The sequence below is a fragment of the Mizuhopecten yessoensis genome, unplaced genomic scaffold (assembly GCF_002113885.1).
Source record: "Mizuhopecten yessoensis strain PY_sf001 unplaced genomic scaffold, ASM211388v2 scaffold11105, whole genome shotgun sequence".
In the NCBI taxonomy this organism is placed as follows: Eukaryota; Metazoa; Mollusca; class Bivalvia; order Pectinida; family Pectinidae; genus Mizuhopecten; species Mizuhopecten yessoensis.
This window is the reverse complement of record NW_018408882.1, coordinates 474,351-489,946: the sequence shown is the minus strand read 5'-3', so window position 1 is coordinate 489,946 and position 15,596 is coordinate 474,351. Positions and strand designations below refer to the sequence as shown.

Sequence of the window (15,596 nt, the reverse complement as noted above, 5' to 3'; positions counted from 1 at the left end):
GATGAAATGCAAAAATATATAATCAACAAGCGTTTCCTGAGAGTAAAATATTCTGCAGGGCCAGACCGGAATTTGAACCCCAGACTTTTAATTGGTAAACCATCGCTGAAACCGACTGAGCTACCTGTACAACGAAAGTGTACGAAACCACATGTGCTACAGTTATATCTAAACGGAGGCTAAGGTGCTGTTACTGTATATAGGGGGAAACGGAAGTGCCGTTGAACATGGATCCTTCAGTGGGCCATACTACGAAGTTTAAACAGCATTGTTCTTTATGAGTATTCTTTTAAAGATTTAAGCACGCAACATGACTCATTTGGGCCCCTTAATCTGTCCCTTTCGGTACATATAACCTCCGTGTCTTACACAAAACCATTCCGTTATTCTCGTAATTTTTAAATTCAAAGTTGGTTTAAATATATCAAACCCTTTACGAAACAAAGACTTTATAAGGACAAAATACCCTAATTCTCCCTGTAATGCCACAAATCTCACCCCTTTTTGGTTGGGCCACAGTCTTTGTTTGTATAAAATATGACACCCCTTTCCCAAGAACGTATATACCAACACTGTTTGTCTCAGGTCAGATCGATTGATTTCTGTTTTTACACTGTTTTACGGTCTATCGACTTTTATATCATTTGATAATTTGAATACTGGGGTTACTTATAATACAAGTAAACCCAGAAAGTGGAATGATGACTTTAAATGTGTTTTTGTAGATTTTATAACTGAACAACGCCATTGTATCAATAATCTTGTTGAAGAATTACGTAATCACACAAATGTTGACGATAGTGGTAATTTTATCAACTCTATCATTAATGATATTTGTGAACTGTTTTAATTCATGTTTTAACAAATATTTTGCAGGCGAGGATAATCATGTGTTTTCTATTGATGAGTTTACTGAGCTGTCAAAACTGGAAACTAATGCTTTTATAAATGAGCCAATACTGCCGAACGAAATAATGAAATGTGTTAAAATGTTAAAGAATAATAAGGCTGTTGGTAACGACATGCTATGTAACGAATATATGAAGTCAACCATTGATTTAACGATGCCATTATATGTTGAATTATTCAATTATATTTTTAACACTGGTCACGTGCCTGAGACTTGGCTCCTGGGAAACATCATCCCTGTTTTTAAGAACAATGGTAGTTTGTATGATGCCACTAACTATCGTCCAATTACTTTGGTTAGTTGTTTAGCTAATTTTTGTATAGCTGTAATTAATGAACGATTAAATAAATATGCAGATAATGTAGAACTCATCCTCGAAAATCAAGCAGGGTTTCGAAGAAATCACTCCACTATTGACCATATATTTTCACTTCATGCATTAATTGAACTATCAAAATATTTTAAAAAACAATTACATTGTGCCTTTATAGATTTTGAAAAGGCTTTTGACAGTGTTTGGAGAATAGGCATTTGGAAAAAACTTTTGGTTTATAATATAGATGGAAAATGTTTCCGAATTATTACAAATATGTACAATGACATTAAGGCTAGAGTGATGAAAGATGGCGTATTCCCGAATGTATTCCCATGTAGTTCTGGGGTCCGGAAGGCGATAATCTTTCCCCATTTTAATTTTCACTTTTTCTTAATGATTTAGAAGATTTTATGAAATCACGTGACTGTAAAGATCTGTCTAATATAAACGACCAGCTAGAGGAGGAATTTACGCTGGCCCATATCAGCCGTCAAATTACTATTACTTCTTTAACCTCTTTTTGACAAACTGTACGTGTCAGGTTACTCTTTATTGATGTTGTATTTTTTTTTACAATGACAATGACAATTTATAAGCATTTCTTTGTTTAATATTTACGTGCCAGGATAGAGACATTATTGGTATGCATTTATTAGCCGTTTAATTGTTCAAAGTGTACAGATGGTTTTCTATGCATTTTATTAGCATTGGTTCGTGGTCAGTGTCAAGAGTTGTATTTGAAGATAGTAGCTAAGTAGCCGTAGATAATTGTGCTTGTGATATAGTTTAAGATCTGTAGATCAGTGTGACTGTCCGTAGTCTAGGTCGGGGGAAGTCCAGTCTGTGACATAGTGTTTGTGCTTCTAGCATCAAGGCTGATGCTGACCGTGGAGTCAAATTTAGCAGGATTTTGCCAACTTAACAACATTTTTAATGTAGCAGGATTTTGCTAAAGGGACAGATAATAAGGTTGCTTAAGTTTGGGAGAAAAAGAAAGAGTGGAGTTGGAGAGTTGAGTTAGAGAGTAGAGTTGGAGAGTTGAATAAAGAAGGTTAAGTTAGGGAGACCGAGTTGAGAGGTCTAGAGACATAGAGGAAAGTTAGAACTGCTAGAACTCCCTCCGAAACTAGCCAAAGCGTATTGTAAATTAAGAACATGAAATACTAAGTTACCAATAGAAAGTGGTAGGTGGTTCAATATACCACGTGAAAATAGATTATGTAGTTAATGTTATTTAATAGAAATAGGTGTACACATCAACCAACTCTCATTAGTAGGAGAAAACATATATGTCCAGATATTATTATGAAACCCCAAACACATTTTAATATCATACATTATTCAATTATGTAACACAACATGAATTGAATTCATTGACTAAATCTATTACCGATATTAATGACATAATTAATTTACAATACTGTATTGTTTATGAAAATAAAACAATTGTCATTGTCATTACGAATAAAAAGATAATTGGGTGAACGTGACATTTTTATCTTGAGATATTTTTTTATCCAAAAGTGAGGTAAAGGGCTCCAAATGAGGGCGGGCAAAATTTCTAGTTTTATTCCGTTTCTATTAGAACGACGAAAAGGTATAACTTACCAAAGGCTATGAAAATGTTATTTCGATTTATTAGTTTGCAGGTTGCAACTTTTTTTTTCATATTAAAACATATTTAATTTTCGATTATATGGACCGTTGCATTTAAACATGCTTATAATTACCCTTTCCAAAATCCTTCATGCGTCCCTTATTCTGGTTTTTCTGACACGTCTGACTTATTTTCTGACATGCTTACTTCAAAGTCATCATGCACTCTTAAAATGATTGAATACAACACTATTTGGTGGGGAAAACAAAAGGAAAAATGCACAAATGTAATTTTCATGTACGATTTGAATCATTTGCTTACAGTGTACCAATCTGGGTAAACATAACAATTTGGATAGCGCATGGAAAATGTATGGTTCTCAGGAGAAGCTCAATAATAATGTTGAGAAAAATTCCAAAACACTAGAGAGCCGCAGAAAACAGCAAATTTATCTACAAATTTGTATTTCTAATACTAAGACATTTCATAATTTTATTCTGAAAAAAAATGTGTAGAATGTGTACACAGCTATTCCCAAGGTTTGTCCATGTACAAAAGAAGATTGCAGTAAGAAAAAAAATCGCAAATTAGAATTATAACAGACTTGAGCAAGTCTACATACATTGTATCAGAGCCTACAAATTGACAAGTTGTAAGTTGACAAATCATGCTGCATGTACATCTACGAATTAATGTCTGTCCATATCCATAAACACTGCAAGGTTCAGATACGGAGCTTGTGGTGATTAGTTAAAAATTGATAGTTTTGTTACGGTATTGGCGTCTTCCATTCACAGCTACTTGTAGTGGTAACCGCATTAGGTTGCAAAATAGAAAAAAAACTAGGACGCTACTGAGGGATATTAATAGTGTCAGGGAACGACCTTCACATTTGCTTTTGTATACATCAGGGTTATTCCAATATTGAGGTTATTATACGATGTGTATCCCAATAAAATGTCACAGTCAGGTTATTGTAAGAAGAGAGTAGATGGGTTAAAACAGGTGCGTTTTGTCTTAAATAAAGTAAATACGTTAAATCCCACGTGAAATCAGGGGAAACAAACCGTTCTGAATGGATGATTATATCAACCTGTTAATGTATGTATCTGTGCCACACCCTGTTTTCCCATAGCATAGGCGAGTTCATCTTCAGTTTTTTTAGCGGCTGACGTCACGACATGTGAGCGGTAAATACGCACCTGAACTTTTTTTCATATATCGCTCCGCAGTGATTAACTATTACTGTATACACATTTTTGTTTACCAATACATGAAGATTATGAAACAATTATTAAGGATAGATAACTATAACAAAATATTTAAGTGTACAATTTCTAATAATCATATGTGCCTGATTAAATTTTTTAAACTTCCGCTGATCAGAAAGTAGTGCGACAGACTTCTTCCGCCATTGTCGGCATAGTTGATGGACTGACGACTCGTTGGATTACAGATGTATATTTCTCATGTTAATCTGGGAATTATTGTGCGGTTTGCTACACTAACATATAACTCAATTATTTGGTGACTATATATTATAAATTTCACTGATAATTTTGACTACAAACGGAGTACGCGTGATTATAATTCAGGTGTATAGTGAATATTAGCCTGGGAGTTAAAGTCTGTTTCTATAAACCATCTCGTACGTTTATTATAGTGCTACATGTTTAATACGTCACACTAAAAGTGAGTATATCAGCCAATTCGTATATTTATATGTTTAAGTTGATATTTGTGGAACTGTCTATTTAAATACATTCAAATTCGTAAGAAAACTATACATGCATTGTTTTTGCTGCATTACCTATTGTACTTTCGTTTTCACGGTTCATTATCAATTTATATGACACTGGATGATGTGATCTGCCATCAACATACATTTAAAAGAAACAAATTTGTCTAAGACATGGAAGAGACATCGATCTGTTGATGAAAAATTAGGATTTATCTGTGTAAAGTATGCTTATAGATTGTTTCAGAAAACTTGCATCACACGTATAGGGCATTTCACATTTGTGCCAATGGCCTGGTTATAGGTCGTTTCAAATAATTGACAATACACGCGGGTACCGCCAAGTACATAACAGAAAATGATTTATTGAATATCTGATTGCTGAAATGGAAGTGAGATAAACAGATTTTACTGTTCTTTAAAAATACAACAGTGAATTCGAATCTGATGTTGACAAATGTTTTACTTTATTCAGGTGGTGTCTTTCCAGAGGAATGTTACGGAGGGTCAGATGACACAGAACGGATGTTTCCTCAATTTAGCTACTGTTTAATATAGCCATGAGCTTCAGCAGTGATGAAATTAACTTTCTTGTATATCGATATTTACAGGAATCAGGTAAATGCACCCATGTTGTGTAAAAAATACATGTATATATTTGTCCTACATAAAAACATTTTCAGCTTAATATGCAACTGTACACTTGCATGAAAGTCTATCATAAACTTTATGTTTACTGTGCGAAGTTGTATTGCAAAATCAGCCCACAGGTTAGAACGCAAAATGGTTTATGTTTATCCCATATTGTTCAGGACACTTCAGTATTGCAATGGATACACTTGCAGCTTTTTAATGATGTAAATAAATCTTGCACCATTGAGATTTTTACATTCCTCTTCGCAATTAGATGGGAATATCCTAAAATTAGCAGTATGAAAAAAAATGTATGGTTATCCCAGGGATAGTATATAGAGGGGATTGGCAACTCTGCCCCAGTCAAGATTCTATAGCACGTCGCTTTTGTGTTTGTTCACCGAACCGCCAAGTCATCGAGAGCCCCTCTCGATCAGCCCGCGCTTGCGCACTAGCGTTAAAATCTCGCCGAGATGGAAGTGTTTTGATAACGGTTAGCCCTGATTGGGACTGTGTATTAGTAGGTCCTCATTTTATTCCAGGGATAGGGCTATCGTTGCCACTATGTCTAGCCTTTCGGCTGTGTTGGTGGCTATTACAACAAATCACATTTCGTAAAGCACGTTCCAGTGAAAATAATGCTAATATTGACACTTTTTGACACAAACACAGCACAAGTTATTTGTTATTTTTTGCCATAAAAATTAGTACTACATATCAAAAAATTATTCAACTTTCTATCGCTGTAAATTTCAAAATGAAGTATTTTTGAAATGAGCTGATCCCCGAATGCAGGCGATACTTTTTTGTTGGGTTTAACATTTCCGGTTGTTTACGTTTTTTAACAACACGTGTCCTTCGTTACCAGATGAGTATTTTCATCTGTGACATCGCTATCGTTCCAAATAATGCAAATCAAATCAGGCCTACTTAACATAGAAATTACTCAGCTGTTTATTGATATTAATTGTTTTTAAAAAAAAATACGATAATTTATAAAATTAATCAAAACAGTGAGCAGTCACCAACTACTTTCGCAATAATGATTTACGTTCCAGTGAAAAATAATGCTGATATTTACACTTTTGACACAAAAATAACACAAGTTAAATTATATTATTTGCAATTAAAATGGGTTGGGTCGTTATAAAAATTATTCAGCTTTCTATTGCTGCTAATTTAAAAAAGATCAGTCAAATATTTTTGGAGTGAGGTGGTTCACAAATATGTGGGGGTTTTTATCCCGCATTTTTGTTTACGGTTTTTAACCAACACGTGTCCTTTGTTACCAGACAAGTAATTTCATCTGTGACATCGCTATAGTTCCAAGTAATGCAAATCAAATCAGGCCTACTTAACATAGAAATTACTCAGCTGTTTATTGATATTAATTGTTTTAAAAAATATAAACGATAGTTTATAAAATTTAATCAAAACAGTGAGCAGTCACCAACTACTTTCGCAATAATGATTTACGTTCCAGTGAAAAATAATGCTGATATTTACTCTTTTTGACACAAAAATAACACAAGTTAAATTATATTATTTGCATTTAAAATAGGTTGGGACATTATCAAAAATATTCTGCTTTCTATTGCTGCTAATTTAAAAAAGATCGGTCAAATACTTTTGGAGTGAGGTGGTTCACATACATGCAGTTTTTTTTTATCCCGCATTTTTGTCTATCGACGCCCACCACAATACTCTGAACCACGCGTTTAAAAATAGAAAAATATACCCCAAAAACGAGACATCAATTAATATGATACCACAGATTTTATCAATTATAAGTAATACAATCAGTTTATAACAATGGGATAAACAAAAGACGTAAGAACACTTCTCACGATTGGTTTGTTTTCACGCCAACTTCTGTAATCTAACGAAGCGGTATCGACGCCATCTTGGTTTGTCAAAATTGAGATAGGTGGCGCTCGCTATCTGCTCCTGAATCAGGGGGAGGTAAGTCTAGATTGACGTGTCATAAAATTGGTAAAGCAAAGAGGGAGTTGCTAATCCCCTTCACTATACGTCCCTGGTTATCCTAACAGAACACAATTTTATGCATAATTTTCCTAGAAGATGCTTTAAAACAAAAGGGCATTAAGAAATTCTTTCAAAAAGTGGATTTTAGATGCCTTTATTTGTTCTCAATTCAAGGAGGGTAACAATTTATAAAACTCCCAAGATTTTGATCCTGCGATGACAGAAGAAATGTATGTAGAATTGTAGAGAATGCTCTGCTCTCTGTCGAAGTACAGAGATTTAGAGGTGTGTCTAGAAACCATGATCAAACATCACTGCAGTGATCCTCAGACATGACTGCAAAGATCTGGAGCTATCAGACAGCCTGTTCCTGTATGAATGGGGAAAATACAGCATTATTTGTATTGAAATAGGAAATATATATTCAGTTTCTGGTCATTTTGGGAAAATAAGGCACTTTTAAGCTAGGGAAAACAGTCTGTATTCGGCAGTAAAACTGAGCAAAAAAATCACCTACAATTACATCCAAAAGTCGTTGGACGCTGTTGATGAGACACTGAAATAATTACATGAGGCAGACATCAGCCACGAAGGTGACTTGAATATCCTGTGATATTAAACTTAAATTGGAAAGATAACTAGTTTTATGTCATAGATAACAGCATGGAATCAGATTAGGTCTAAGTCGGTGATCACAGGTACGTACTATTCTCGTTGGACAAAGTCATTGTCAGTGCATGGTCCAGGGAATTTGTATACATGTAAATAACCTGTCAGACTTGCAGAAGTCCCAATATTAATTATAATAAAGAACATCAGCAGTATATATATATATTTAGGACATGTTTACAGAACCCGTTCCTTGTTAGACTTGCTCAAGTTCCTATATGATGTACATCATTATATACGAACAAAACTATCAGATAATCTATACTTGTGCAATTAGCAATTTTTCATTACGTAATTTAACAGTTTATGTGGGCTGTGTTTTTTCTATTCAAATTGAAGTCCCTGGTGATGGAGACATTACACACTGCATAAGGAATTTGTTGGGTTAGTCAAAATTTTAAATTCACAACAAAATATAATAATTAAAAAAAAGCAACTTTGTTTTAAAACTATTTGCATAGGGTTACATTTAAAATGTTGTTTTTTCTTCAATAACACGCAAATAAATTGCTAGGGATCCCACAGTGATTTTTTTGCTCAGTTTTACTGCCGAATACAGGCTGTTTTCCCTAGATAAAAAAACTGCCTTATTTTCCCAAAATGACCACAAACTGAAGAATATATTTCCAAATTCAATACAAATACATGTAATGCTTTTTTTTCCTAATTCATAAAGGAACAGTCAGTTGTAAAATTTAGGTAACAAAACCCTAGCACTGTCACTGTGTTGGGGTGATTTTACTGGGTAGGACTAGGTATGTAAGAATAATGTTATGTGTTACCCTGCTGCAGCCTTGTCAATGAGCTTTAATTTATATAAATTAGTTAACATGCAAACACAGCTGGACATGTGTATACTAACTAGTTACTACATGATTGGTACCTGGTAAGTTGTTTACATTTTTGTAGCTGTGTTTAATAATGGATTATGTATATCTCGCAATCTAACATCAATTTATATTTGTAATTACCTGCTGGAATTAGATTAATCCAGGTATTATATTAGTGGCTCATTCCTAGGCGACGGGTAGAGAAAAAATGTCATAAATATTAAGTTTCAAACAGCCGATGTATTTTTAATTACCCGATGGTTTTATGAAACTCCAGCTATATATGGTTGCATATCTGACCAAAATCAAACTTAAGTCAAACAGTTGCAAAAACATGGAAGTATAAGGCCAAACTTTCTGGTGTTTCTGGTAACCTTACCTACCTTAATACTTTGTGCCTACCCTAAACTTGAGGCAATTTTCAAAGAAGCAATGTTAAAGTCTAGACCACTCTCCTATATCAATCACATAAATTTATTTCTAAAAGTAAACTTGATAACTACCTATATCTACCTACCCTAAATTTTTCCAACATGTTACAGGAAAAACAAATTATTTTTTGTCTGGCCTTAAGCATGCGTGCATATGTTTATATGTCCATTAGTGCATATATGTAACTGATGGATGGGCCATGGATTCACAGTGGATTTATCATAGCAAATCAAAGTGAGGCTGCAGTTGTTAACTTTTACTACGACCCTTGAGCTCCCTCTCGATCCCCACTTTAAAAACGAATGCAGCATATATATAAATAGTGAATGTTTACCCATATTTGTCCCGTTGTGTTTCATTGTCGCAACTCTACAATTTATTTCATAACGGTTATTCAAAGATCAAGTACAAGAATACCTGGCAGACTTGGTGGCTATAGAAAAAACCCAGGCCAGTGTAAACCAATTCACAACAAGCTTTATTGTACACTGTGAGCCGGGCTTGTACTTTCAGACCACTGATAATCTATGTACCCACCCACTACCTTGACAAACCCAAAGTACTTCACTGTTTGTTTAACTAATATAATAGTCTTTACCTGGTATGTACAGTGTATGTACTTCTGTGCCTGTGTCGTAATTTCTATAGATCAGGTTTAAAGACAGAAAAGCTTCAAATTTTCAAATCAGATTACCGGGGTAATAACTTGGTTGTTCCTTGGCTAATCAAATTTATATCTTCTTAAAATTGCGAAATACAAGTCAAGGTTGTAAAATGAGTATTCATATAACAGTTGTAGATATTTGTTACAAATTGTTGAAAATTTAATTGTGTCCAGTTTTAAAATATAACTTTAGAAAAATCAAAATCAATAATAGACCCTTGTTCAAATTGAGAAGTTACATGTGAATCATCCAATGTATATTGTATATATATAGTACAGTTTATCTGAATTGAAATGTAGTGCTGTATGAATTACCATATCTATCAATCAATCATTTCAATAAGCACATGCTTGCTAATAAGCCCACCAATATATATTGCAGTTAGCAACAAAAGCTTTTCCGTTTTCCAGTAACATGCCCATCCTTCTTTTCAGTAAGAGATCATGTGTTGGCCCTCTGGGCATATTGCATGATATATACGGTACGTCAGGTAACACTTTAAAGTTTCAGCTGACTAAAATCAGCATTTCCCTCAAACTTGAAACCCACATTGTAATATAACAGGGTGTACATTTTTTGCCACACTATAAGTAGTTTTCTGAAACAGACTGTAGAACATTTGTGATCAGGTTGCTTGGCAAGTCTCTTACATCATCTGAGATAAAAGTAGTTATACCAGGCCATACATACACCAGGAGTTGTGTTTATGCTATTAATCATTGGCGATATCACTGAAACCATCTAGACAGTCTGCCTTTGTTGTTCACTCCATGAATGACATGCCTAGATTTTTTCTAAGCATTAAAAGCCTGAACATTAAATTTTCTATTCATTAACAGGGCTCCAATTCAACCATATCCAGATCTAGACAGTGGGAAAGGGGACAGCCTTTTTGTATTGATCAAATTTTTTATGCCGAATAGTTATATAAATACATTTTGTATGTGGATCCTAATAATATTTTTTTCCTTAGAAATTTCTAGTCCATGGCTGATAAAAACGACTTGCCCTGCGTCCGGGACAACCGGTTTAAGCACTCGGGCACAAATGCAAAAAAGCAATAGACTGGTTTCTTAAAAATGTTTTTGCATGTATTGCTTCGTTATTTACCTTAACTGGATGTGAATAAATAACTATCTTAACTGGCTGTAGTGGAATACATTCAAACAATTATGAAACAACAAAAATTCATGAAAAACAACTCTATTCTTAATATTGGGGAAAAAATTGCCGATTGAATAATGGCGGTCTTTCCATCAGTTCTGACGATTGGCGGTCTTTCCATCAGTTCTGACAATTTTCAGACTTAAAGGGCAGGCTGATGAAAATAACTGAAGATCCAGCTAAGATACATTCTGCAATAGGGATCGTGGTTAAATAAGGATAAATTTACTTAATTATTGTATAGTACAAGCTCGCTATAGGTAACAACTGGAGGACATTGTTTTGGCCTGAAAATTTAAGCGTCTTTGTTTATCAAACAGGAAGTTGCTTTGTTGACTAACAACTGGACTAATCCTGACCCGGATTTCAGGAAATAAAAAATCAGCAAAAGTAAAGAATCTAAACAAAAGAAAATAAAGACAAATACATCAATCACTGCAATTAATAGTAAATAATTGATATTATATATCATTTACAATTACGGAGAAAAAACGCCTAAAATATTTCATGAAAAGTCCTATTATTTCCAAAAACCCATTTTTTTAAAACTTTATAATATATATATGCATTTCATGGGGGCAAATAGCACTTATATTTCCAGGTCATTTACCCGCGGGATGTGCTTTGAATGTTTTTACACCCCTGAATGCTAAACATACTTGTCATCAGTTAATTCTTCAAAGTGTTTGATGACATTTTTTGATAAAGTTAAAACTTGTTTGAATTTCCACTGCATCTTTTGATTGAAAGCGCCTGAAAAGTTAAGAGTTTAATATGTAATACATATATATAACATATACAGGTAAATTTTGTACGACAATGTCCAAAACCATGAAAAAAAAAGTTCTTTAACAAAAGCTAGTACTAATGTATATATATCCTGGCATGCTGAAACACCACACAAATACAGTGTATGTCCTTTTTGCACTTGCTTGAATGGTTGATTGCATAACATACACATGTGGATATATATATAAGTCTGTCGATATAATACTGAGAATGCAACAACACTTCTCATTGGCAAGATGCAGTTCTGGCAAGGATCTGGTGAACTTTATTCAACATATATATACATGTATCGCAGCAGCTGCTTCACAATGAGGCAGCAGCACCCTTCAAGTTATCTGTTTTTTTCTGCTGGAAAGCATATTAATATTAAATATGTATACATTCTTGAACATCATGCAATGACACAGGTCTGCTGTGACTGAAGGACATAAGTATATATATATATATGCTACTTGTCCTGCTGTAAATTGATCTTTTTTGCAAAAGAGTTTGACAATCTAAAACGTGAAAAAGATATTATGAACTATGAATGTTATGTGAACTTGGCTAGTTGTGGAGGCATTGTGTATGAGTCACCTTAATGCACTTGATTTTAATCACAATAGATTTTGCAGGATTTTTCGGTTTGGCAGGATTAGACTATTAGTGAAGGCCATTTCAACTGAAAGTAAAGATGATCATTTTGATTGGCTATTCTCTGCACCTATATATACCAACAGCAAGAAAGAAACAATTTTCATAAAATATTTATGGCAGATGATCCGTTTCAAATGCTCTGGCAAACTTTCAATTGAAAGTAAACAATTTTTAGTTCCAAGTATATATATATATTTAAAAAGTTGATGAACTTGTGAGTGAAATAGAAAAGGATTTTCAAGACAGGAAACTTTGCACAATCAAGGGCGATTGAACAACAATTATTTACCAATTGCAAATAAAGTTTACATGAGTCGCCGCATCGTGATCCAAATTTTGGTTGAAATAATGCAAGAATTCAGGATCTTCAAATCTCCATTTACTTCAAATTTAAAGTGTTGAAACTTGCAAAGGTTTATTTTTTATTTGAAGTGTATGGAAATTGAGTCCAAAAATCTAAATGTGGCGCTAATATTGCGATATGTATATGGAATCGTGATTAAATTGTACACTATGGATGATGAAGCTCGAGCTAATTGAAGACATTTGAAAGGTACAGCAGAATTATTGCGGTTAAGTTTACAATGATCAATCTGTTAATGAGTGAAATCAGTTTAATAAGAATGTATAAGGGAAATTACTCTTATAGCATGTACATAAGCTTAAGATAACATATCCTTAAATATTCAAATATAGGTGTGAATGAAAGCACAAACAGTAAGGTCTACATAGCCTACTCCGACATTATAAGCTGTCAAATGTAATAATGTGCTTCCTTTTGATCTTTTTGGAACACGACATACACACAGCTGTTGTTCATCAAATTTCTAGACTGGAAAATATTGATGCAGGGATATATAAACATATTGTAGGTAAGGAAAACCAGTCAGAAAAAGTAAGACTTGCTTAAGTCCTTGTAATAATTTTTTATGTGTTTATAATTATTTCTTCCAAAAGTTTTATGATAAAATAAGCTATCTATCGAGTCATCTCGGTTCATATAAACCCTCAAAGTGGTTTCAGCTGTCTGAAATCAGCCTTCAGGTTTATAGACGTAGCTTGATGTGATCGGTACTAAGTTGTGCTTGTAAATGAAGGTAAATTGGTATGAAAAAGATGATAATGGATAACGCAATAACAACTTGAACATTATCTTCTAGACTTTAATATCAAAGATTATGTACATTAAAGAAAAATGCTGAAGAATAATATATAGGTACATGTGTGTATTTACTGAAGTTATACAAATGATGAGAAAGACTGATCATGTGCACGTGTACGTATATCAATTTATTTGACGAAAGGAGGGAATTTGCTCCAATGTGGGTGCCCCAGGGATTTCACTAAATAAAACTTCTTGTAAGAAGCCGGTCTTACAATTCTGGATCGCCGTTCATTGCATTCAAGTTCCCAGTAGGATTGTCCATTCAAGTTCCCAGTAGGATTGTCCATTCAAGGTCCCAGTAAGATTGTCCATTCAAGTTCCCAGTAGGATTGTCCATTCAAGTTCCCAGTAAGATTGTCCATTCAAGTTCCCAGTAAGATTGTCCATTCAAGTTCCCAGTAGGATTGTCCATTTAAGTTCCCAGTAAGATTGTCCATTCAAGTTCCCAGTAGAATTGTCCATTCAAGTTCCCAGTAGGATTGTCCACACAATTTTGTTAAATATATAAACAAGCCTAATGCTTTCAAAAGATTTCTAGTATTTTTAATGGTAAATTGTTTCAATGCGGGGTATAATCAAATTATGAAGCAAATATTAATGTAAAATCCTTCTCCAATATATTCAGATTAAACAGGTAAAATAGGAAACGGCCTACAGTGCCAGCAATGATGAAAATGTGCAGCTTGTGAATTTTTTCTTTGTAAGTGCAAAAGGAACTCTTATTTAAATGATTTGTCACCTTGCATCGCATAGTACAGGTGTATGGACGCTGAGCTCGAGGTGTATTGAGCTAGATAGGAAAACGAACTTTCGTTTCATTTTGCATGGTAGAATAGATATAATCCACATGTGTTTGTATATAACTATTATAGATGTACATTGTAACTCGGGATCCAAAAATAATCGAAAAATAATCGAAGACAAAGCAGCTTTCGTCAATTTTATTTTTAACATTAATATTTCCCACCCCTTTTATACATTTTACCATAATAGATGCACATATAATATGTTGATTGTTTCTTAAATATGCCTTGGGGCCTACATATGCAAGTTCAGATTCAAATTAGATGGCTGCAGGCTTGTCACAGGACAATGAATAAGCATTTAAAATAAGATTAATATTTAATGAGTATAAATGTGGATGCGGATATTGCAGGATACATATATATATATATGGTGTAGTACATTATTACGTATGCATGATTGTTAACTTATAGGGTTAACGTTGTAATGCGTTTATACTGAACACAGCACTTCTGGTTCTTATATAAATAGATACACAAGTCTTGTTTACATATATACAGCTGCTGGCTGGTATTTGCTGAATGTTTGTCTATTGCTAAGCATACATGCAGACAGCACATATCTACACAATATGAACTTTGGTACATATATATATGCATGACTTTTTAATGAGCATTTTAAAACATGTGATGCTTGTTCAAACATCTATATATATATATGTATCATGTATGTGCAAGATCTGTGTTAGCAATATGACTACTGTATTATATAACACTACATAAATTGTCATATATATATATATACCATATTTGATCTAATGAGGGCACATCAGGAATCTTCAGCTCTTGAATAGTAATATATATATTCAAATGATTATTGTAAAATTCTGGATTTGTTCTGCTCCTGGTTTTATAATTCTGGAAGTGTTTAAAAAGTTTGTTAGGCTATATATATATCAGTTCAGACAGCAATTGAACAGAAATTTTGAAAGGCTTCCTGCAGTGATTGAACACAATCTCCTGACCAAAGTCGTCTTTCAGAATGATAATACATGTAAAGTGATAATGATAATACATGTAAAGTGATTACTTTATTAGGGATATAACTTGTGAAGGAGATCAGAACATATTCCTGTCCTAATTACCAGGCAAAATGTGGAGGTCCGAGCTCGAGGTATATATGTTGTTTGAAGGCAAAATGTGTCTAATAAAGGGTGACATGTATGTCCCACTTGTCGATAAAAGGTGCCTGGCGCCCTTATTAGGTCTTATAGTATATATGTTTCGTATAATTTGAATTAAATATTATTTTCAACGGGGCGG

At 33.8% G+C, this 15,596-nt stretch overlaps 1 protein-coding gene across 1 annotated transcript in view; it reads left to right on the top strand.

Annotated features, from left to right (window-relative positions):
• Positions 1-4,202: 4,202 nt before the first annotated feature.
• Positions 4,203-15,596, top strand: part of LOC110465903 (F-box-like/WD repeat-containing protein TBL1XR1-A) — a 51,849-nt gene continuing 40,455 nt past the window's right edge. Inside the window, exons 1-2 of the mRNA XM_021522053.1 lie at positions 4,203-4,515; positions 5,037-5,179. Coding sequence (XP_021377728.1) covers positions 5,122-5,179 — 58 coding nt within the window. The 5' untranslated portion in view covers positions 4,203-4,515; positions 5,037-5,121. The remainder of the gene's footprint in view (positions 4,516-5,036; positions 5,180-15,596) is intronic.